The 25,559-nt window shown below is 39.8% G+C and overlaps 1 protein-coding gene across 1 annotated transcript in view; it reads left to right on the top strand.

The window, feature by feature from the left end:
- Nucleotides 1-25,559, top strand: part of TMTC1 (transmembrane O-mannosyltransferase targeting cadherins 1) — a 269,996-nt gene that overhangs the window by 12,740 nt on the left and 231,697 nt on the right. Inside the window, exons 2-4 of the mRNA XM_038577170.1 lie at nucleotides 9,364-9,541; nucleotides 19,483-19,556; nucleotides 22,673-22,849. Of these exons, the coding sequence (XP_038433098.1) occupies nucleotides 9,364-9,541; nucleotides 19,483-19,556; nucleotides 22,673-22,849 (429 nt within the window). The remainder of the gene's footprint in view (nucleotides 1-9,363; nucleotides 9,542-19,482; nucleotides 19,557-22,672; nucleotides 22,850-25,559) is intronic.

Here is a 25,559-nt window from a genome sequence, read left to right as displayed (position 1 = left end):
CTGCTGCACCACCGGGGCTGCCCTAGCCCTACTTTCCAACTTCCAGGCAGGGTAAGTGGTGCTGGAGTTGGAGTTCAGTCACATAGCCCATGATTGAATCAATCAACCTAAGTAATGAAACCTCAGTTAAAAACTTGACATTGAAGCTTGGTTGGGTTTCTCTGATTGGTAATCCTACATCATTGTGCTGAGGGGGTGTTGTGTCCTGAAGACATAAGAAGTTTGTGTTTGGAACCCTTCCAGACCTATCTCTATGAGTCTTTTCTTTTGACTGGTTTTGATTTATATCCTTTATAATAAAACTGAAATTGTAAGTATATGCTTTCTTGAATTCTTTGAGTCATTCTTGGAAATTATCAAACCTAAAAGAATTATGGGAGCCCCCAAATATGTGGCCAGTTGGTCAGCAGTGCAGGTAGCCTGGGGACCATTGAACTTGCAGCTAGTGTCTGAAGGGAGTGGGATCCGATGCGGCAGGACTTTCCCTCACCTGAACTCTGAGTAGTCACTGTTAGAAATTGTGTTGCCTCTAAGAACTTTACCAAACACTTACCTTTATTTTTTTATTTTTAAAGATTTTATTTATTTATTCATGAGAGACACAGAGAGAGAGAGAGGCAGAAGCACAGGCAGAGGGAGAAGCAGTCTCCATATAAGGAGCCCAACGTGGGACTCGATCCCAGGACTCCAGGATCACGCCCTGGGCCGAATGAAGGCAGACGCTCAACCACTGACACACCCAGGGACCCCAACACTTACCTTTAAACAAAAACACATTTGCTAAAAATTGACAACTCAATTGTAGCTATAACACTATATATTATATTTGATGTTGATCTGTTAATTTTTATTATTTGCTGACTCTGCTTTTGACGATTTTTTTCTGGGACTTGCTGTCTTCTAGATAGGGTGACAGATCTTGTCTTCAATTTCCCCACTGTTTCTTTGATGCAGTTGCTACTCTGAGCATTTATGTGACAATAGTGACAGTAACTGCCCCCTGAATGGATGGGCGCTTCTCCTGACAAGCTCCTCTTCCCTTGTTCCCTCCCCGTAGCTTCCTCGTAGCCAGGTGAGAATGGGATGCCTGGAACATTCATGCCCAAACCATGGATTTTGTTTGTGTCTCAGAGCACCAGCCTCCCTTCTGCACTGTTGTTTGCATCAGTGCTTGCAAATCACATCCTTTGGTTCTTTGATACATTAAGTGATGATGATTTGCTGATTTATTCCTGATACTAGAGGGAATGCAGAAGAAGAGCAACTGAAATGATTAAGGGCCAAAGGGATTCTCCTTAGAGGAAAACGAGAAAAACCAGATGTTGTTATTTATTGGTTGAATGATCTAAGAAGACTATGGAAAGCACTTACAAGCATTTGAGAGCTGAGTGGATGGCAAGAGATGGGGAAGAAGAAAAATGAAAGGCAGTAGAGGAAGACAGGAGAATGTACTGTGTTCAGTTGTGGGCTGTGGAAACTCACAAGGAAAGTGTTGGAGAACCCATTATTGGGGACAGGGGAAACAGATGATAAAGGGGGGTACATTTTATTTTTTCTTTCCTCTGGTTTATAATTCTTATTGGCAAAGAATGTATGTTGTGTCATTGCTGAGAAAATTGAATTTTCCTGGTAAGCGTGGCAAATGTACGTAGCCTTCCTTTAAGCTCTGCGACGCGTGTCTCATTGTTCTGAGTATCACCTGGTTCGAATCACTGGGTTTCTTGGGATAGATCTCTGGGTCCCATTTCAGATTTACTGACTTGGGATATCTTGGGGAGGGATGAAGGAATTAGCAATTGTAGCTAGCTCACCAGGGGATTCAGAATCCTGGGAACCACTGGGACTCAATGGGAGCATATGTTACGTGAGGTTGAGATGCCAAATATCTCTGGTGTGATATAGAAGAAAGAATCCAAAAGCTCGTTGGAATAGGAATGTTGCAGTGCATTTATCACATGCCGCCTGCCCACACCTTCCTCCTACCACTCTACTACATTTCCTGAGAGGGCCAGAAGATTTTCCCTTCGCTGAGGCATTGAGAAATACATTAATGAGGGAGCACGTGCACCTCTTTGCCTTGGCTCTTTCTGTAGGCAAGTGTGATGTGGGTGATGCTGCGAATGAGGTGGGCTTTCTGATTTCAGTGGGGGTGATGGGATCCTGGAGAACCAGATGCCAGGTGGCAGAGCTTAGCTGCCAAAGACAAGGTGAGTGCGTTTACCATGATAGGCCGCAGGGATGTAGTGATAATCAGAGTGTTGCGACCCCCTGGGAAGGATCACTGGTGGTGGCTAATTAATCACATTGTCCACAGGAATGAAGTCGATGTGCAGCCCTCTTAAATGTTGCTTCATCTATATACCAGGAAAACTCCAGGTTCAGGGCCAAAAACCAGACTTGAGTCCACACAGGGGAGAATCATGACCTGTTATGCAGGTTCCAGACCTCTCTGCCAGTTTATTGAGGTAGAGCTGTTTGACTGGAGTGGAGTTGGGGTCCCCTGGAGGAAGGATCCTAGTATATTCCATAGTAGAAGTTTCTTCCAAGGATAAAGACTGTTTTTGTTCTTTTAAAAACAGAATTATTTTCCAAAGGAGAAAATTAAGAGTAAGGGGCTTTATCTAGAGCTCCAGGCTATGCGAGCCAGAGGGGCAGCTAATGGCTTTCTCCTCCTCCTCTGACTTTTTGGTGCTAAATTGTGTGACCCTGTGACCTTTTCTGGAAACCTGTGCCTTCTGATTGCTGTGAGCTCATTATAGCCTCACCTTTCTGGGCAGTTTTACAGGGAGGCAGAGGAGCTCAGATGGAGGAGGTGTATTTACATTCATATTTGCCAAAGTCTGGAAGTCAGGCATGACCATTCAGATTTTTTTTTTTTTTTTAAGATTTTATTTATTTGTTAGAACAAGCATCGGTCGGGCAGGGGCAGAGGCAGAGGGAGAAGTACTCTCCCCACTAAGTGGGGAGCCTGATGTGGGGCTTAGTCCCAGGACCCTGGAATCAGGACCTGAGCTAAAGGCAGATGCCTAATTGACTGAGCCACCCACGTGCCCTTATTCAGATTTTTTTCTGGAAGAAAACAATTTCCTACTGTTCAGTTTAGCTTTAAATTAGAAATGAAGGCTAAATCAAATAAAATTAGAGATTCTTATTGTTGAAAGGGAAATATGATCTTTTCACCTTCCAACTTGAGTTTATTTGCTCATTCAGTAAACTTTCATTTCGAATCTACTGTGTGCTAAGTGAGATGGATGAGAAAAAGAAATTAATTTTTTACAATGTATGAAAAAATGCTTATAATTTTTGAGGATTATAGTAGAAGAGTTTTTAAAAACTGAGGAAATGAAATAATGGAGTACCTTCAGGGTGACATGGAACCTGAGAGACCATTCTTCTTAGGTGGTATTTTGGGTGGGCTGTTTTCCATGCCTCTACGTGGACAATTCTGGTTATCCAAACACTAATTCTAGTCTTAAAACACTACTTTCTTTGAGCTGAAGTCTGTTTCCTGGTAAGTTGGCTTGTATTGTGGCACATTGTGAGTACTCGTGCCATCTAAATGGGCACACATTTCCATGTAACCGTGTAGGCCCAGAATTGCCAGGTCTTCTAATATTTCAAGAGAAGCTGGAAATTTTTATATGAAATCATCTGTTTTAAAAGTGTTGGTAAATTTAAGGAAGAAAGAAGAGGCATCGAGGTGAAACAAAATAATTTGCATGCTAAACTTGGCCTGTGGGCAGTCTCTTTGCAACATGTTTATGGACTGGATCTTCCTTTCCACTCTGAGAGCTACTTGAGTAAGTGCATTGCTTCACTCATTCATTCATTTATATGCATCCATCCATTTATCCACTTAATCTTGGCAAGTGTGAACCAGGCATTGCGCTGGACATAGCCATCGTATGGCAAAGATCCTTTCCCTTGGAGAATTTGGCATCATTTCTGTCATCTTTCTCAAGGCTGAGCATTCATTTCCTGAAGCCTGCTTTCCTGAGGCATCTTTTTTTTTTTTTAAGATTGTATATATTATTTATTTATTTATTTATTTATTCATTTATTTATTATTTTTAAAAAAGATATTTATTTATTCATGAGAGACACAGAGAGAGAGGCAGAGACATAGGCAGAGGGAGAGAAGTAGGCTCCCTGTAGGGAGCCTGACATGGGACTCGATCCTGGGACTCCAGGATCATGCCCTGGGCTGAAGGCAAGCGCTCAACCACTGAGCCACCCGGGCATCCCAAGATTTTATTTATTTATGTGAGAGAGAGGAGAGAGACAGATAGCGATAAGAGGGCACAAGTGAGGAGAAGAGGGAGAAGCAGGCTCCCCACTGAGCAGGGACCTGACCCAATGGCAGATGCTCAACTGACTGAGCCATCCAGGGCAGCCCCCAAGGCCCAGTGGTTTAGTGCCGCCTGCAGCCCAGGGTGTGATCCTGGGGGCCTGGGATTCGAGTCCCACATCGGGCTCCCTGTGAGGAGCCTGCTTCTCCCTCTGCCTATGTCTCTGCCTCTCTCTCTGTGTCTGTGTCTCTCATGAATAAATAAATAAAATCTAAAAAAAAACCAAAACAAAAGTGATTGAGCCATCCAGGCACCCCCCTGAGACATGAGACTCCCCATCCTTCCAGCATCCTGAAGCTCTCTTATGAAGATGCCCCAGCAACCTAGAGGGGCTGCTGTCCCACTCTGGATTCCACCTACCTTCTGTCTCAGGCACACAGGCAGGATCTTCCCTCTTTCCTATCTGTGCTCCTGGTAGAGTCTCCCATTGATTGATTTCTTTCTCTAATTATTTATCTGTTTAATGTCCCTTTCTACTACTATGCTGTTAACTCTTTGGTAGCTGGTGCCATGTCTTCTCTTTGTATCTCTGGGCCCTACATAACATATAGTAGACATATAGTAGATACTCAAATTTAATGAAATTATTATTTAGTGAAATTGAAATGAAAATTATTCTGACTTGTGCAGTTCTTTTATGCAGTTTGGTCTGATAGCCAAGACACGATAACTCTTTGAATTTAGAGTAAATTAACAGCCGTTGGGCAATACTATGTGTATCGTTTTAGTCTGGATTGCAAGTGTTTTGTTCTCTTTTATGTCCATGTGTGAGACTTTACTCTTACCCATATTCTACCTGTAAGAATTAATTAATATCAAGCTCTTTGTGAATCTGAGTCTCTAAGACTAAGAATTAATTAACAGTATTAAGCACTTACACATTTGTGAATCTTAGTCTCCTTAGTACAATGGACCCTCCTTCACAGATAAAGGTTTTCTGCAAGCTTGTTTAGCATACACAATAGATCTTGCTGAGTTTTTGATAGAAATATTGGACAGACCAGAGATAATGTCAGAATCTTGTGACTTACACTGAAGGTCTCCATCTAAGGAGACACTGGTTATTATTTACCACTCTTTGTGTTTGCTACAGATCCATCTTGTATCTTGTACAAAAGGAGTTTCTTAAATATTTTGATAAATGCCTTTGTTAAAATAAAGATGTATGGGACGCCTGGGTGGCTCAGCGGTTGAGCACCTGCCTTCAGCCCGGGGCGTGATCCTGAAGTCCCGGGATCGAGTCCCGCATCAGGCTCCCTGCGGGAAGCCTGCTTCTCCCTCTGCCTGTGTCTCTGCCTCTGTCTCTCAGTGTCTCTCATGAATAAATAAATAAAATCTTTAAAAAAAAATAAAGATGTGATGTGTCTGTCACACTCCCTGTTATATTAAAATGGCAGTTTAATTGGTTAAAACCCCTTTTTGTGAACCCATAGTGACTCCTAGGATCAGAGATTCTTTTTCCAGTGGTCACAGATTACATTCTGTGAGTATTTCATCTCAAGCTCATTTGTCTATAGTTTGGAGAGTTCACTCTCCATCTTTTTAGATATTTGGGAAACTCTTCTAACTTTAGATTCTCAGTAATTTCTCAAAGTTTAGATTCACCAGTATCTGGTACCATTAGCACTGCAGTGGTTCCCCATTCAGTAATTTATTTTTACATTTTGGGATGAAATTAAATTCACTTATAACACTAGGCATTTTGTCCTAATCAGTTTCCAGGAATAATAATTTGATGGCAGCTACAGTTGTAGTGAGCATAGCATAATGTATAAACTTGTCAAATCACTAAGTTGTACACTTGAAACTAATATAACATGGTATGTCAACTGTCTTGAAGAAAAAAACAATCCCCCCTCCAATAATCTATATGGATAACACCTACACATTTTCAGGTATGATACATATGGACCACAAAGGTGACTCATATACCATTTTTTGGAAGGGGAAAGTACCTCATAAAAGTGTGGTAATGATGTTACCACTGTTAATGATGCTTTTTACTTTTCAAGTGGTTGAGTAACAAATACTTTGGAAAAATAAGTCTTTTGTTCTCTTTTTGAAAGCAGTACTGTTAATTTGTAATCCAAAACTATGGTCTGAAGTATATTTGTGGGAACAATCAAATACATCTGGGATTTGGCTGGTTAGATGTCTTGCCTTCTCTTTATTGTCATTTCTATGATCATTACAGTAAGATGCATCCTTGTATATTAAAAAGAAAAGTCCTGTTTCTTCTTCTACATATGCTCAATACTTCTGACATCAGATGTGTAGGGTTTTTTTTCCACCCTGACCAACTCTCAGTGTCCTACACTATCTGAGTGTCCTACAATTCAATTTAATTCTGACAGTGTCTATCTGGAGTTAGAATCAGATCCCCCAGGTCGAGGGCCATTTCCACAATGCTGATCTCATTTCAGACACCAGTTGTAGTTACTGGGTCCCTAGGTTGCCTTCCTCTGTCCAACTTGGTTGCAAATTGAAGGTTCCCATGACCGCCTCCTCACATTCAATAATTTGCTCTAACAGCTCACAGACCTCAGGGAAACACTTACTTAACGTTTGCTGGTGTATTATAGAAGGATATGACAAAGGATATAGATGAACAGCCAGATGAAGAGATCCTTAAGGGGTGGGGTCTGGAGGGTCCCAAGTGCAGGAGCTTCTGTCCCTGTGGAATTGGGGTGTGCCACCTGCCCAGCATGTTGATGTGTTCTCCAACCTGGAAGTTTTCCAAACCCTGTAGTTCAGGGATTTTTTATGGAAGCTTCATCAAGTAGGCATCATTGATAATGAACTCAATCTCTGGCCCCTCTCCAATCTCCGAGGATAGAGGAGGGAAAAGGCTGAAAGTTCTAAGCTTCTAATCATAACTTGATCTCTCTGGTGACCAGCCCCCATCCAGATGCCATCCAGGTGCCCACCAGGAGTCACCTTATTAGAAAAATCATAATCCAACTACATGGGGGAGTTCCAAGTGATTTAGGAGTTCTGTGCAGGAATCAGGGCCAAAGACCAAATATTAGAACAAAATTCCCCTAGTTCCTTTCTCACTTAAGAAATTACAAAGGGTTTACGGTCTCTACCAGGAGTTGGGATAAAGACTAAAATGCATATTTCCTACTATATCACAGTGTTGTATCTGTTTATTTGTGTCTGTATCTGCATCTGTATCTATATATGTCTGTATCTATCTTTGTTTTTTTTTTTTTTAATTTTTATTTATTTATGATAGTCACAGAGAGAGCCCCTCTAGGGGCGCTGTTTCCCACACACTCCTGTCTTTAGGACCCTGGGGCCTGCGCACATTTGTGGGTCTGCCAACATGCAGCTAGTTTGAATCTTGCTTGGGAGCCTTGAACTTGGATTCCACAGAGCAATGCATTTTTCTAGGCTTAGTGAGGACCATGATTACTTCAGTGGGAATGAAAATGGAGTCAACTAGTAACTGTGACATTTATATTCATGTGTCCAAATAAAGCTTGAGATGTTTAAAATTCTGTAGGTTAAATTCGTTCATGAATCAAGACAAGTATTTAGAATATGCATACGCCATCGCTCAAGTTGATTTTTACATTCTCAATTGTTTTGGCAAAGAGGAGGTGTTTCTGTAAGAGAAGCAGATCAACGGCATGAGAATAAAGACATGGGATTACTGTTTCAGTAAAATGAGCTGGAATATAGACAGCTAACAAGCAGTCCCACTTAGGGTAAATCTGCTCTCCTGAAAGAATCATACTCTGTACAACAGTATTTTTGCTAACCCCACAGAATCAGTTGGGGACATCATGTCCTGTTACTAAGTTTAAGCATTCTTCAGAAGTCTCTCTGTTCAGCGTGTCTATCTCAGGAAAGTATTTTTTAAGATGTTGAACAATAAATTTATCTTTTTTTTTCTTTGTAGAGTGAGGGAGAGAGAGAGCATGTGAATGGTGGGGGGAAGGGGTGCAGAGGGAGAGTGTGAGAGAGGATCTTGAGCAGGCCCCATGCCCAGCACAGAGCTGATGTGGGGTAGGATCCTGCGAACCTGAGATCATGACCTGAGCCGAAATGAGGAGTCAGATTCTTATTTTTTTTAATTTTTATTTATTTATGATAGTCACAGAGAGAGAGAGAGAGAGAGAGAGGCAGAGACACAGGCAGAGGGAGAAGCAGGCTCCATGCACCGGGAGCCCGATGTGGGATTCGATCCCGGGTCTCCAGGATCGCGCCCTGGGCCAAAGGCAGGCGCCAAACCGCTGCGCCACCCAGGGATCCTGAGGAGTCAGATTCTTAACCGACTGGGCCACCCAAGCTCATACATTTCCCTTCTTTCTGTGATTCTTCTTAGTTTCTTCATCATAATCCTAGCATTCAGATTTTGAGATCTATGGGAATTTATGTTAGAAAATATTTAATACAAATTCTAAAATGATGTGCTTTTGCTCATCCTTTTAATTTCAGCTGCAGCTGGTAATAGCCTCTTCAGATGCCCGGAAGATCCCTTGTGGGCTGGTAATTAACGATCATTCCAGGTGCATAAGCTGGAAATTTGGTTCCTGGTGTGCACTCTGGGTGAGAGAACATGTTCATGCTTGGTTTGTCCCAAATGTGACCACAGTCACAGTCTCGTGGATTTTTTCTCCTCTCCAGTGGCTTTGGCTCTGACCCACAGCACTGTGGACTTGCGTTTGAACACTCAGCTCCTTGGGAAGAGCCAGGAGTGAAAGTAAGAGTATCATGGAGTTGTTCACATTAGCCACAGAGTAAGGGAGAAATAGGCCTGCCTTCTCAGTGAGGCCACAGAGTTTTCTGGAGTAATATTGTATTGCATTTGCAGTGGTTTCTGCAGATAGGAAGATCCTAGGGAAAAACAATAGTCACACATCTATGTTAGGAGATGATGTTAGGAGTCATTTAAAAATAATCGATGGTATAGCTAATCTTTTAAAATGATTGATTCCCTCTGCTTTCCTTGTGCTTAGGTTTGGTTTGCAGCTGATTGCATTTTTGTTCTTGTCTTTTTTTACAGGCTGAACATATTTCTGACTGGCATGAACCCATTCTACTTTCATGCAGTGAATGTGGTTTTACACTGCCTGGTGACTCTTGTCTTGATGTACACCTGTGACAAAGCTGTCTTCAGGAATCGAGGACTTGCTTTTGCTACAGCATTGCTTTTTGCTGTGCATCCTATTCACACGGAGGCGGTGAGTATCATTGGACCTCAATGAAACAAGGAACTAAAAAAAATAAAGCTCAACTGATCTTTTTTTTTTTCCCCTTTCAAAACCTTGTGAATTCAAAGCTCCACTGAAGTGTTTATCTTTATATATAAATCATTCTGCTTGACAGCTTATCTTTTTGAATGTTCACATGGCCTTCACAATTTAACTGCTTTTCCAAATAACCACTGTTATTATTACATATAGTAATAAATGGCCACAGCTTTTTATTTGAAGAAAATTTAAGTTCTAATGTGTTTTAAACAGCACAGGGCATTTTGAGGTACTTGTCATGCTGAGGCATTGTTCCTGCTCTACATTTGTATTGTAGCTTTTCTTTCTCTGCTTTATATTTATAATATTTGTAATGTTGAATTGTGAATGCAAGGGAAGACTAAAAAGTTAGACTGATGTTCTTCAACTTAGAAAGACAGACTTACAGTAGGGACTTGGAAATAAGTTTCCCGGGGCACCTGGGTGGCTCAGTTGGTTAAGCGTCTGCCTTTGGCTCAGGTCATGATCCCAGGTTCCTGGGATCAAGTCCCACATCGGGCTCCCTGCTCAGTGGGGAGTCTGTTTCTCCCTCTCCTCACTGCTCCCCTGCTCATCCTCTCTCTCTCAAAGGAAGAAAGAAAGAAAGATTTTCAAGTTATTTCTTGTGAAGTGTAGTTATTTGGTGGATGATGAAAATCTATTTGAAAACTATAGATGGTTCAGATCTGTGGTCCTCTTTGAAATATGGACTTCATCATGCACCAATAAGACATTATCAAGTTACCTTATTTCATGGCTCAGTAACCACAGTTGGCTTATTTTATCCTTATTGCTAGGGACAGACAAAGACTTTCCAAGGGGCTCACGGGCCCCATGGTTTTAAAAGAACCATTTCCAGAGCCTTGGCTTGTGTCTGGACACTTGCTTATAGTTCATCTGTCTGAGAACATACTCAGTCGAGGTCACGGTGTCAGGTTGGTTCTTCTCTGCATCCTCCTAATTTTTTCAGTTGTCCTAATTGAAAAAAAAAAGGAGTATCTCACCTACATCAGAATTTTACTATGCCCCAGGTGTACAAATCCCTGAGGTATCTTATAAAGAAGCAATTTAATATATTGGTGTCAGCAAAGCCTCCTTCAGTTAAGGCTCACAGACTTGGAGTAGGGCTTCATATTGCTCCGACTTATACGTATTTCTGAAAGGAATGGAGCATGGCATTAGAAGTAGGGTATGGTGGCCTGTGTTGATCTTCTGAATTCAGAAGTGAGATGGTTGTCATGGGGATGCATAATACATTCATTTGAACTGACACAAAAAGCCTAATTTGGCCAATTGGTTTTGTAATGAGGACTGGTTTTGCCAGTTAGGCTATAAGATGGACATTTTCCACCAACAATATTCTACATCTGTCAGCCCAAGGTTTTGACACAAATATATTTGGAGTGAGTGACAAAAAATCATCTTACTAAAAAATTACATTACTTACGGTAAAATTTCCAGCCCTTTCTTGAATATTTTAGACTGAAAAGGTGCCTCTAAGTGGAAGGCTATGCGGTATAAGTAATAGTCCTTTGGGAAGTCTTGGTGAAGCCATTTTTGCTTTACTGCTAGGAAACTATGAAAACAAATGACTCTAATGACAGGTAACTCTCCTAATGCGTACACTGGATTTATTTGCTTTCAACCAAATGAAAGGAGAATCTGATTGAGTTGTCAGCTGGTAGATCATTAAGCATTATGCAATATATAATAGATCACTATAATTTTGCAGACAACTTAGTGTTCAAAGAATTAAGTCATTGCCATAGCATGGCTACTTCTGTCTCATTTATTTATGCGAACAGTTCTATAAAGATGAAAGCTAGGAATGGAACTGATACTGCATGCTTTCTTATACTGACCTAAAGTAATATTCAGGGGGATCCCTGGATGGCTCAACAGTTTAGTGCCTGCCTTCGGCCCAGGGTGTGGTCCTGGAGTCCCGGGATCGAGTCCCACATCGGGCTCCCTGCATGGAGCCTGCTTCTCCCTCTGCCTGTGTCTCAGCCTCTCTCTCTTTCTCTGTGTGTCTGTCATGAATAAAAAAATAAAATCTTTTAAAAAAAGTAATATTCAGCCAATAATTGTATTTACTGAAAAGAATCATCAGGTGTCCGGGTGGCTCAGTCGGTTGAACATCCGACTCTTGATTTTAGCTCAAGTCATGATCTCAGGGTCGTGGGATCAAGCTCCACATCAGGCTCTGTGCTCAGCAGGGAGTCTGCATGAGATTCTCTCTCTCTTTCTGCCTCTCTTTTCTTTCTCTCTCAAACAAACAAACAAATAAATAAATCTTAAAAAAAAAAACCTGCTGCATTTGTGTTATTAAGAAGTGTACTTTTAGGGGTTCCCTGGGTGGCTCAGCAGTTTATCGCCTGCCTTTGGCCCAGGGCATGATCCTGGAATCCTGGGATCGAGTCCCAGATCGGACTCCCTGCATGGAGCCTGCTTCTCCCTCTGCCTGTGTCTCTGACTCTCTCTCTCTCTGTCTCTCATGAATAAATAAATAAAATCTTTAAAAAAAAAGTATACTTTTATATCTAAGAGCTATTTATCATTTTTCTAATTTATGATGTGTTGAGTAATTGTATATTAATACTAAGTGGGGTAACTTTCCTATGATCACAGGAATTACATAATTATATAAAATTAATTTAAATATGTAGGTATTTTTATTACAGAGAGAGAGAAGATGATGGTTAAAATATTTTTAAGCATAACTATACAATACGTTAAGAATGCCAAGGGGGAGATAAAATACAGAAATAAGAGTTCAAGGGGAATAGGTGTGAAATGTCTGCCATTTAAAGAAGAGCCTGTTCATGTTTGTGTAAATAGAAAATAATGAGTTTCAAATTGCAGTGGCAAATTTCAGATTCCATTTGGTATATTTAAAACAGTAATAATATGGCCTTATTTTAAAATGTCAGTACTTACAATGCATGGGAACCTAGAGCCCTTCAAGTATTTAAAATTATGATGAAAAATTTTAGATATGAATTTTAAAAGATGAGAGAGATACCTAAGTTTTTAATATTCTTTTTGGAAGTCCCATGAAGTGAAATAATCAAGGACTGATTACTACTCCTAGCCATATAGGATACATGACACCGGGTTGAAGTGTAGTGGAAAATATGTGTTTGGAGTGTCTTGGGAAAAATGTTTGTAGAAAGAACAAAAGAGTAGGATAATAACAGTCTTAATTCTATGCTTGCAGAGAGGGAGAGCAGGTAACCTTGGACAGTGTGATTACGAGCTGGTAGAGATTGGTGGAATTCTAAGAAAAAGGACAAATCCTTTTAGCAAGATGACCTTTAAGAAAAAAATTCAATAAGCTAATCAAAAAAATCCATGATAACACAATTATAGGGACAAAAGAGTCTGAGAGCTAGGCATTTAGGGAAAAATTTTAGAGAAATTGTTTGCATTCACAAGGAATGAGAGAAGTGTAAGAAGGAGGTGAAGAAATTTGACTTAAATAACAATCTATACTATCAAGTAAAATCAGGAGACTATTATCCAATTATAAGTATTAATTTAGGTTTCTAAGGAAGAAGAGAAATATAAAAACACATTGTATTACAGAAGACTTAATGATAAATTATTTTTTAAAAGATCATAGTGTGGCTAGAGAGAGAAACAGGGATATATCTCTCCCTTGCTAAAGAAGAACAACATGGTGACCATAAGTAATCCCAGGAAGGATGGAGGATTTACATTTTTGCGGGGCAGGGGTTTTGTTTAGACATGTTGGTATGATTAAGGATTTATTTCCTTAATTATGTAATCAACATGTAGTAAATGAATACTTGTTTGGTGTAGGTACTGCTAGGTACCAAGAGGGTAAGTGGGTGGATAAGGGGTCTCTACCCATAGTTTGTTCACAAGCTCCTAAAAAAGCAAAAGAACATACACATAGATACATACAGGACAAAGCAATATGTTGCAATACAAAATTATTTCCGATTTAAGTATAAGGAACAAATGCATTTATTTACTCAACCTTTCAACAGATATTTAAGTGATTATAATATAGTCACCCAGTGCAAAGGCCAGAGTAGATCCAGCTCCTTCCTCATTGAAGGCCTTGTGATTCTTTGAAAGGTTTTCTGACAGTATATTTCTTGGGAGATTTGTGTGTTTTTCTGATTCCTGAATCATGAGAAAAATAAGTAGAGAAACTGGGGAAATGGGGAAAATCATTGTAATTCCTCGGTGGGAATTAAAACTTTAGCAATCATCATAGAAACATTATTGGTTGGAAGGAAGGCACTTATGTCAAGTCAAAAGCAAAAGCAGGAAATGCTGACACGTGGAGTTGAAGGTTAAGGTCAACATTCCAGAACTGGGACAAGAGCTCGTTGGAGAACGATAATCTAATCAATCAGTCTGGGTTTCAGCTGTTGCACCTTAAGTGTGTGTTTCCTGGCTCCATCTACACTAACGGGACCCATTCATGCAGATAGAACAATCAATAGCTTGCTACATATGGTATACTTGATACAAATCCTATGAATGGTATTCTAAGAAATAATAAGTCTTGGGGGCAAATTAAATTAATTGTTCTTCACATGTGATTCTGTTAAGCTTGCTAGGGCTTAGATCTGAATGTTACATGATTTGAATTCCACCCATTGACGTTCACTTATTTTTTCCGTTATTTGACTATATGTCACAGGGTTCAACTCTCAGGTAATAACCACCCCCTTGGTGAGGAAAACCTGCAGCTTGAGGAAAAAGTACATGCTATCCTTCTGTACGTATTTTTGACGAAGTCCTTTGTACTTCCCAGCATCCTACCATTCGGCCTATGTTGCAGAAACTCAAGCCCGGGTGCTCCAACTTAGTATCCCATGTTTGCTTCCCATTGCTCATTCCTTTCATTTACTTACTCCATGCCCTTGTCACTTTCTGCCTTCCCTTCCAGAAACACCTCCTGTGTTTTTAGACTGCTCTTTCCTTGGCCTGGAATGCTTCTGTGTTCCTTCTCTGGCCCCGGATTCACACTCCTGTGTCTTAAACTTACTGAGCCTTTCTTTATTGCTTGTTCCTTAGGTTTTAGTGTGTAACTCCAGCCTTCTCATGAAGCCTAATAGATTCTACAGTCAAATTCAATCCCTCCATTCTTCTCATGGCAGTGATTTCTCCTCTTTATGCGACATGCAGTTTCCTTGTATCATAATTATACCCTCTTTTGACTTCCCACCAGATGTGAGACTCTTTGAGGCGGGTTATATCCCTCCAGCTGGCACAATACCTGGCAAATAGGAGGTACTTGGAAAATGTTTGTTGAGTGGAATAAATCCTGCAGTTACTGAACATGGAGATACTGACTAATTGAATCACAGTGGAAGTGAATGGTTGGTCTAGATGTATAGAACTTAATGACAAGCACCTTGTTTTTAAGACATCTAACCCCCTTGCTCCAGAGACCCCAGCTCAACAGGGATATGGAGTAGGTGTTCAGTAAATGTTTGGTGGTTTGGTACTGGCCACAGAGTCTCAGTGTCAGCACTAACATTTCAACACACCCTCTGAGCCTCTGCTCCAAGGGACACACATTCTTTCTGTTTGGGCACATCCAGCTGGCTTCCCAGCAGCATAAACTGGCTGCAATTTGAGAAGTAGGCTTCAGGCGCCTTTAGCACATTAGTTATGCTCGCCTAGCTTGTGATTGCCTCATTCCAACTTGCTACACCCAATATCAGCTTGCAAGTCTTGCTGTTGTGTGAGTTGACCGCATCAGTTGTGCTGTGTTGAGTGTCCCTTGGCCCAGATGTGTGGCTTTATCCCAAGATTTTGTTGCTAGTGAGCTGGGCTCTCTTTAACCTTCCAGGGGCCTTGCAGGTGATGCTGAGCTCAATGCTCAGGGACATGGTGGTGTAGACTGAGCAGATCTGGGCTCACAAGTGAACCATGTGCAATTGTTGCTTTATAGACTATGTGAGTCTGAGCTGGTTCTTGACACTGAGGTGACACCATATTGTCACAGCTTACCTCCCTTGAGTCAGGCAGCCTTCCTGATTTGGCACTCAGATGCCTTATAGATTAATGGATTAATGAAGAGTGTGTGGTCCAAGGCAGCCACATTAGCTAATGCCTTTTAACTCTGTACTGCTCGTGAAATTCTTTAGCCATATCCAGATTTTTCTTGGTATAGGTTGGACTTGGTTCAGTATGTGACTTGCTATCAATCCTTAACGCAAGTATATAATGATATTATCTTCATTTATATTTATATTTTTTAACTAATTTATTTCATTGTATTTATATTTTTATATTTTTATTATTTATATTTTTTAACTAATATATTTGATTATCTAATAAACTGAAATTCAATATCATATATATAAGCCTTAACATAAAAAAAAATGATTTCTGTAAGCCTCGCAGGAAAAACCTGTCTTCAGTGCTGAGTTCCACCCACCTTCTTTGCAGGGAAAAGGAAGACAGAAGGGCACCAATATTGAGTGGGCACTTCATATATATCATCTCATTAATCACAACAGTAACATGAGGTGGGGGTGTTTTGGTCATTTAACGAAACAGGGCACCTGTTGGCTCAATTGTTTATGCATCTGCCTTCTGCTCAGATCCTGATCCCAGGATTTTGGGATTGAGCCTGGCATTGTCAGGCTCCCTGCCCAGTGGGGAGTCTGCTTCCCTCTCCCTCTGCCTCTCCCCTCCACCCTCCGCCCGTGCTCTCTCTCTCAAATAAATAAAATCTTTTTTTTTTAAGATTTATTTATTTATTTATTCATGATAAACAGAGAGAGAGAGAGAGAGAGAGAGGCAGAGACACAGGCAGAGGGAGAAGCAGGCTCCATACAGGGAGCCCGACATGGAACTTGATCCCAGGACTCCAGGATCGCGCCCTGGGCCAAAGGCAGACGCCAAACCGCTGAGCCACCCAGTGATCCCCTCAAATAAATAAAATCTTAAAAAAAATAAAGATAATAAATTGCAGAAATTAAAGTCAACAAAATTGAGTCTCACTCAAATGGTAAGAGAAGGATCTACACTGAAGCTTTGGATGGTCTAGCTACATGTATGTGTCATTGTCCCTCCTTTATGACTACAAGTGTGCTTATTATATGAGAATATTTATAGGTGTATTTCCCAGAACACTATTTTCTGCTATTTATGATTGATTCTCGAACACACTGTAGACTTGTTCTTGATGGTTGGGGTGATGCTATCTTCTGTGTCTGAAATGTCAACCCTGTTCCTTTCCCTTGTGAGCTCTTACTCCTCTTTAAGATCCAGCTCATACATGGCCTTTGTTTTAAGCATTCTTTGAAACATATCCCATTTTTTTCCTTTACAGTTTTATTTCTTGAATTTCCAAAAATCAAGAGAAATGTGCACACATTTTAAGTAGTAAACAACACAAAGATTTATAAATAGCTGTTTGTTCTTCACCCTCCTCCACATTAAGTAACACATTAAAGAGAAACCATTTTAAATCTCAAAAATATAATGACCATATACTCATCGCCCAGATTCATCAATTTTTAACCCACATTTGTTTTGTTCTTCTTCCTCTCTCTCTTAATATATAGAAGTATTATTTGTATTCTGAAGCATTTGAGAGTATATTGCATAATTCATGCCTCTTCACACCTGAATAATTTAGTTGTATATTTTCTAAAACCAAGGCCATTAGTCATTATTTCTCTTTGGTCTCCATAAGTTTGGAACTGTTACCAGTCTGCATTGTCTTTCTATAATATGATTCACAACTTTAAGTATAATTTGAAACATACTTAATATGAATATTATAAAATGTTTACATGACATATAATTGCAACTGATGTTGTGTAATATATGTTATTTCCAATGATTATTATATATAATATGTATGTATTATATAATTTATGGCCCATGCTTTAGAAACTTTATATTTTCTAAAAAAAAGAAACTTTATATTTTCTAGACTTATTTATTTATATTTTGTATTAAAATTTTATAAGTACAAGTAGTATAACTGTTGTGTGTAAATACATAGTATAGAAATATGTATAATATAAAATATAGTATATAAAATAGAAATACACAATATATGCATATGTAGTATATGATGTAAGTGTAATATACGTGTAATCTGTAATATATGCAGTATTATAGTACATTAGACTATAGGAGTGGTAATATATCTAGTAAATCATGATACCATATAGATTTGGAGATATTGAAATATTAAAATTTTAATGTAGAATAATGTAGAATTATTATATTTCATACTTTATTAATATATATTTATTTATATATTGATAGAATGCTCCTCACCCTAGGTTTGTCTGATGTCTTCTCATTATTGTATTCATGTTATGTATCCCTGGCTGGAATTTGACAAAAGTGATGTTGTGTTCTCTCAGGGTATCACATGCAGAGGCATGCCACATCCATTTGCCCTTTATTGGTGCTAATATTCTGTATTAACCTTTATACCCTAGGTTTAGCATCCACTGCTATTTTGTGATGTCTCTTGCTCATTCTACTATTGGATCTTTTTTTTTTTTTTAAGATTTTTATTTATTTATTCATGACAGACACAGAGAGAGGGAGAGGCAGAAACACAGGCAGACGGAGAAGCAGGCTCCTTGCAGGGAACCCAACATGGGACTCGATCCTGGGTCTCCAGGATCACGCCCCGGGCCAAAAGTGACGCTAAACCACTGGGCCACAGGGGCTGCCCATACTCTTCAATCTTTTGGATGCAAAATGACTATTTGCCAAATGCACTGTTCCCTCCACATTCATTAACTGGCTTTTTAGTGTAAGGAAGAGCTTTCTATTCTTTCCCAGTGACTTGCTTACTGTATTTATGTATGTGCTTATATGTGCATTCATTTGTCCATCCATCAATATCATTATGCATTCATGGATGTCTATTTGTTTTAATGATTTATTTTATTATTGTCCTTATTTATTTTGATGTTCAAATGACCTGATATTTGGTCAGTGGGAGCCCCTTGTCCCTTGTCACTGGCTTCTGTATCCTTTTGACGTGCACCCGTCACTTTTTGCACACTTTTCTTACCTTCTAACATGATAAGATGAGCCAAGCTTCTCTTGTATCTCCTTAGCCACAGCCCCGGAACCAACCACTTCTCCAGGAAGCCCATGTTGTCTTTAGTGGAGGAATGGTTTGTTGTCTGGGCCAGGATGGCTCTTTGCTACTGGGATATCTTGCTTTTAGGCTCTTTCAGTGACAGAACTAAGAAACACACACAAACACACATACATGCATGTGTGCTCACATAGAGAACATATTTATTCCTGTTTTTACTAGGATTATTGTTTCCTAAACTTATTTTTTCCTAGTACTCTGTAAATACCTTCTGCTGCATTAGCAGCCTGGTGCCAAACACTAGTGCAATGTCTGCCACTCAGTCATCACTCAAAAAATATTTTGATTAAGTCAGCAAATGAATAAACCTTGTTGATATGAATTGACTTCTATAGAAGAAAGGTTAAAAATGAAATTAAGCATAAAAATCTTTTCCCTTCCTCCTTTTTCTCCTTCTATAAACTTGTTGTTAAATATATGATAGCCAGAGGTGGTTAGCCCTATGTCAAATTTGAAGAACAATGTGTTTTCTTATTTTATCATACTTCTCATTCATCTAAAAAAATACCTTTTTATAAAAAAAGATTTTATTTAGTTATTTATTTGATACTGAGAGAGAGCACAAGTAGGGGGAGAAGCAGGCTCCCTGTGGAGCAGGGAGCTCGAGTCAGGGCTTGATCCCAGGACCCTGGGCTCATGACCTGAGCTGAAGGCAGACGCTTAACCAACTGAGCCACCCAGGTGCCCAAAACATATGCATTTCTGTAACAGTTTTCTGAAAGTAATTTTCTGAGGTCTTTATTTTTTTCAAACTTTCTAGGTGGCTGGAATTGTTGGCAGAGCTGATGTGTTAGCATGCCTGCTGTTTCTCTTGGCCTTTCTCTCCTACAATAGGTATGTATGGCTAAGAATGCCGTCTTTGTGGTTACAATCATGCTGTCCCCTCAGGAATTTTTGTCGTGTATGTGTGTGTGTGTGTGTGTGTGTGTGTGTGTGTGTGTGTGGATTTTGAGCATCTGTCTGAGACAGGAGGGAGGCTTGTTGGCAGTAAAATGCTCAGAGAGCTTTGTGAAGACCAAGATAGGAAACCTCCCGTTACCGAATGTGAGGCTGCTCTCTCTTCCAGCCACATTCTGAACCTTGTCATAGTGTTTTAAAGGAACGGCTATCCCAGTGCTGGGAAGACAAGCTCTTGCTTCTTGATTATTCTTACCTGTCATTTCTTACTGAGAATGGAATTTGAAAGCTTCAAGCCAATATATGTTGGGTGTAGTCCTCTCTTCTATTTGGACATGATTTGTTTAATTCCTTCTTTTCATTTTGGTCCTAATTTTTTCCCCTCTTTATTATCCTCACTAAATTAGCTCAGAGCTTAAAATAACAAGGCTGAATTGGAAGTAATATTTCTCAACTGTGGTTTTCTAATTTACACTCCTTTCGTTAAAATATAACGAGCAAGTTCCTTGCTTTGAGATGCTGAAAAGCAATAAAATAATTTCCCATTATATTGCTCAGATTTTCACTTGAGTTGTGATATATCCACAGGGGGAAAGGGGCAGAAGGCTTAGAGGGTGGCCCAGATAAAGGGGGTCAATGAATTGTGTCACCCTAATTGTGAAGGGATGCCTGGTTAAGGATTTGTGAATATTGATCTTTGGATGAGTTCATTGACCTGCCAGCCAGTGACTGAGGAATACAATTCTAAACAAGTGGTTCTCAATATGGGGCAGTCTTGTCCTTCCCCTGGGGACATCTGGCAATGGCTGGAGGCACTTTTGCTTGTCATTAAGTGGAACTATGCTACTGGCATTTAGTGAGCAGAGGCCAAGGATCCTACAATGTACAGCACAGCCCTTACAACAAAGTATTATTTTATTGATGAGAAACCCAGTCATAAACCAGTTTAGCCTTTGAATGATCAAGAATTTTTTAATTCTTAAAAAATTTTGGTTTAATGCATGGAGCCTGTTCTTTTTTTTAAAGATTTTATTTATTCATGAGAGACATACAGAGGGAGGCAGAGACATAGGCAGAGGGAGAAGCAGGCTCCCTATGGGGAGCCAGATGCGAGACTCGATCCCAGGACCCCAGGATCATGACCTGAGCCAAAGGCAGATGCTCAACCACTGAGCCACCCAGGTGCCCCTGGTACCTGTTCTTAGTACAGGTTTTCCATGCTATCTGAAAGCAGAGCATTTCTGTGAACAATTTTGTAAGCTAAAATGGCCTAAAGTGTTGAAACAATGGCCATTCATTAATATGGCAAAATTGGGGGCATTCCCAGACCCCCAAAACAACTTCTCTTAGGCTTGTTCTGATAGCATAGGACACATCTTTCTAATGCATGCGCAGAATAAATGGAAATAAAGTACAGATGCTCACCCAGTTCAAAGCTGTGGGGGCTTGGTGCTGAGATGCAGAGTGTGGCTCCTGGGGAAGGAGCTAATTGGCGGGGCTGCTCCTGCTGCTTGGGGTGCACTTTGCCTCTCTAATAGCGCCTACAAAACAAACGCTAAACACTATTTTTGGTTCTCACCTTTTTTTTTGTAAAAACAAAATCCTCTTCAGATTTCTTCCTATTAGGGAAGATAGGTACTAATGTAAGTCTTTCATAAAAGTGAAGTGGGCAGCAATGTGAACTGCCACAGTTCACATTGAAAAGTGGGGGGACCTGTATAGTACTAGTCTTCTAGGCCTGGCTTTGTGGCTCTCCACAACATTGCTAGTCATGTGAAATGGTATTGTGAAAAATCTTAAAAATAGAAACCTAAACTCACCAGTTAGTTCTTTCCTGTTTACTCTGGCATTAGAACAATATTAACAATTGCCTTTTAGTTTAAACTTACTCTTTGGGGCTTTTTCTGTGTGATTGGTACATTTGGGAACATGATCAGGCCAGAGTTGTGTCCATAGCTATGTGATGAGGAACCTTGGGATTACCGTTTCTCTTGTACATGCCATTCTTACTTTTAGCAATTTAAGCTGTAGACCAGCTTCAGAGAAAAATGCATATCTATTGCAAATTTGGCATATCATTTTAGGTGATTGTTCCAAGACATAACAATAAGAGTAAGATATCCTAATTACAGAAATATTGGCTTTTACTTCAGAGCAGTAAGGGCATATGGCTGTGGTACCTACTGAAGGAATAGTGATGTTTTTTTGGTGTGGGCCAATGGTATGTTGTCAGGTGAGAAAAGGCTTTATGCTCTGGAAGATTTTTTAAAATCCCGGCTGGAAATTATAGTGAGGGAAAAAAAAAACAAAAAACGACTTTACCTAATACATTCCCTTGGAAAATAAATTTAAAAATACCAATTAACCAGAAGAGAAGACAAAGGCCAAAATATCTGTATTTTCATCACAGAGAAAAATAAGGACTATATTTTGGTATATCTCTAGCCACTGACTGATTTATGTACAGAAGCATCTGAAACACCTTCACTAAGATAACAATTATGATGATCACCACGTCACATGTAATAAGTCATTTATTTAAACCTGCCTACAATACTGTAATCTTATTTTGTACACGAGGGAACTGAAGCACAGTGAGTCATGGTAACCTGTGCCGTAATACCTGGTTAGTTAGCTGCAAAGCTGTGATTTGAATCCAAGAGAACCTGGCCCCAGAGTTCACACATATGGCTTAGTAACCTGTATTATTCACTTAAAATATATTCACTTAAACATCCTTCAATACCACTACCTATATTTCTATGGTAGTATTTTAAGTGGGTTTTTAGTGTCCATTTATTATGTGCCACATTTTACCATAATTTAAATGTGTCTCCATTGAAATACTAAATTCAGTGTTATTTGGGCATTTACTTTTTTTGTCTTTGCAATTTTAAATAAGTCTGTGATGAATATTCGTGAAGAAATCTTTCTTCACCTGCTTACTTAGAATACAATGAAATTGATTATTAAATCTTAGTTTTAAAAGCTAGTATTTCTCAGTGACCCACATTTCTTCTTAGATTAAAAAGAGTCTTGATCTTGTTTTCCAGGAGTGTGGACCAGCATCATGTTGGGGAATGTTTCCCTCCCACGGCTTCTCCCTTCTTCTTGCTGCTCAGTTTGTTTTTGGGGACCTGTGCGATGCTGGTGAAAGAGACAGGCGTCACGGTGTTTGGAGTGTGCTTGGTTTATGATCTCTTTTCCTTATCCCATAAGCAAGAGAAATCGTAAGTCATTTTTTAAATTTTGATACCAAGTAGTTCATGTGCAGAGAAGAATTACTTAATAGCTTTCAAACTTTCTTTTAAAAAAAGGTTACATTTTGTTAAATGTAACCTTGCCTTACACCATAAATTAATCCAGCTTGTTTTATTAAGATAAATGCGTTAGATATGTTCAAACTCTTCACACTTTGTAAAAATCAATGAGGACATAAAGATTTGAGCCCAAAATTTGGAATTGGAACGTCTCTATGTTGATTGCAAATTTATATTGCTAGATTGTTTTGGTTGCATACTATTGAGAAATCCTGATTCACAAAGACAAGTGGTTGCACATGGTGACAGTTTTTTAACAGCTTGCCTTGAATCCCTGCATTCAAATGAGTGTTATCCATCAAAAAACACCGCTAAGTTGGAATCTGCTTACTTGTTGTAGGAATGATGCTGTTACCTAAGAGTTCTGTGGAGTCTTATTTTGGAATTCCACAAAAGGCCAGTCTAAACCATTCGGGAGTACTGACATGCTATATTCAAATTAAAGGTCAAGTTTATTTAGTAGCCTATTTTCACGTAAAGAGTTTAAGCACATTCATTACGTACTATGGATTATAGATGGTAAGAATTCTATGGCATACTAAAAGTGGAAGCACATATTCCTCTTCCTTCCACTAATAATTTCCCATGCAGACCCCATTTTTCAATAACTATAAGGCCCTTTTGAACTTTTAAAAAATGTGGTTGGTTTATTCTTCTACTTTATCCAGTGAAGAATTAGCTTTAAAAAAAATCCTGCCTTTTTATCCCATTCCCTACCTCTTATACTCCTTGACATAAAGATAAGAGCAATGTTATTGAGTGGCAACAAACTGAGATGAGTCATTAAATTCTGATCACCTTCCTGCCTGGGCGTGCTTGGAGATAATTTAAATAGACTTTAGTGCTCTATTGGCTCTCTGTAAATCTCAGAGGCGTGTAAAAGGAAGGAGCTCAGTTATCATTTTGACCTAAGCTCATGCCAAGAAAGCTATGAGCCAGAGGACCTCCCCTTGGCTTATATGAGAATGCCTTTCCTCTAGATCCTCTCAACAAATGTGAGGGACTGTGGCTGTGGTGCCGGCCTTACTTTTTACCGAACAACCTAGGCAACCCATCTTTTTGCTTCCTTTTTGCATCCTCTATATCTCTGCCTCCTAACCCCTTTCTGCTCTGCCTCACTGACAGCAGAAGGATGTGACAACTGACTGCAGACCCTCCCCTGTGGTCCAGTCCAAAGCAATTTTAACCTCATCAGTGAAGTCATGTCTCCTCTGGTCTTGGGACTCTCCAGCCCACCGTAGCCTATATCCTCCTTTCTTCTTCATCTGGTCACTGCTGAGCCAGGGTTTTTTCAAAGGGGATAATTGTTCTTTTATTTCTTTAAGAATTGTTCCTGACCTTCATAATACTAAACTGCTGGAAGTTCAATGGGAGGAATCATACTGCTGATATGTAGCTCAGAAGTTGTACTGCTTATAGTCTCTGCTTTGGTTTTTAGTAACTTTTGGCTCTCACAGCCAGCAGCTCTGCATAAGTGGAGACATTCATTCTTTTCTTCATCCTTTTATCCACCCCTTCAACACATACTCATTCTGTACCTAGTCAAGAACAAGAGATAAGATTTCTTCCCTCCAGAGGCATATACAGTACTGGGGGAGGCAGATGTCGTATAAGTAATTACATCAGTAGCTGATTACGGTTGTGAACAGCAGTAGGGAACGGGGAGCATGTACCAGGGAGATCTGGCCAATAACCATTAAGATCTCTTGAGTTCTGGCCACATGCCAGGCACTGTGCCACACCATCTACAGGTATGAAGTCAATAATGCTCATCCTCACTGCTAGCCTCATTTTATAGAGGAGAAAACAGAATCACAGAAAGTGACCTCTCCAGAGTCACCAAATCCCAGGTGGGGCCAGGATTTGGGTCCTTGTCTGCGTGCTTTGGAGCCACAGGGCTGCCTCTGAGTACCTCTGCTACCAAGGAATGAACACAGAGCAGAGAGGGCCCGAGAGACCTGCCAGGACATCTGCTGCCTAAGACCTGGGCTCACATTTGTGTCATGAGGTCAGCTCAGACGTTCTGAGTGTATTGGGGGTCATGACCCTTTTTAAAATCCCACAGAACTATGTCCCGTTTTCCCAGAATAAGGTACACACACACAGTTTTGCACAAACTCTTAGGGCTCTCCTCCCACTTTATCTGCTCATTTAGAATAAACATCTAGGCATTAGGTTATTCTTGAGATCTTTTATCATATGATTCAGGCAGCAGGAAAGAAACAGTAACAGAAAAAAATGTTGGAAGCCTTTCTACATGAAGAGCAATTCATTTCTAAATTTTAAGATTGGGCCATAGGAATGGAGTAGGATTGCTTTGACTTGACATCACCATTAGGAAGAAACAGTTTCAATGAAACATCAACTCCTGAAAGTTAAGTTTCTTTTCACTGTTCTTTCTTTTCTAAAAATTTCCAACATGCAGAGAATAACGTTCCCCGACTCCAGTCCCTAACTTCTTTCTCTGGCAGTAACGACAATCTTGAATTCATCACTTTTCATTTCTGTGGTTATTTTTATGCCATTACCTAATATGTATATACTGTATCAAAGTGAATATCAGGATATTTTAAAACATATTTTCAAACTTTATATAAATAATATCACTTGCTCTTCCATT

The sequence above is a fragment of the Canis lupus genome, chromosome 27 (genome assembly GCF_011100685.1).
Source record: "Canis lupus familiaris isolate Mischka breed German Shepherd chromosome 27, alternate assembly UU_Cfam_GSD_1.0, whole genome shotgun sequence".
Lineage (NCBI taxonomy): Eukaryota > Metazoa > Chordata > Mammalia > Carnivora > Canidae > Canis > Canis lupus.
This window is presented reverse-complemented; position numbering and strand designations above follow the sequence as displayed.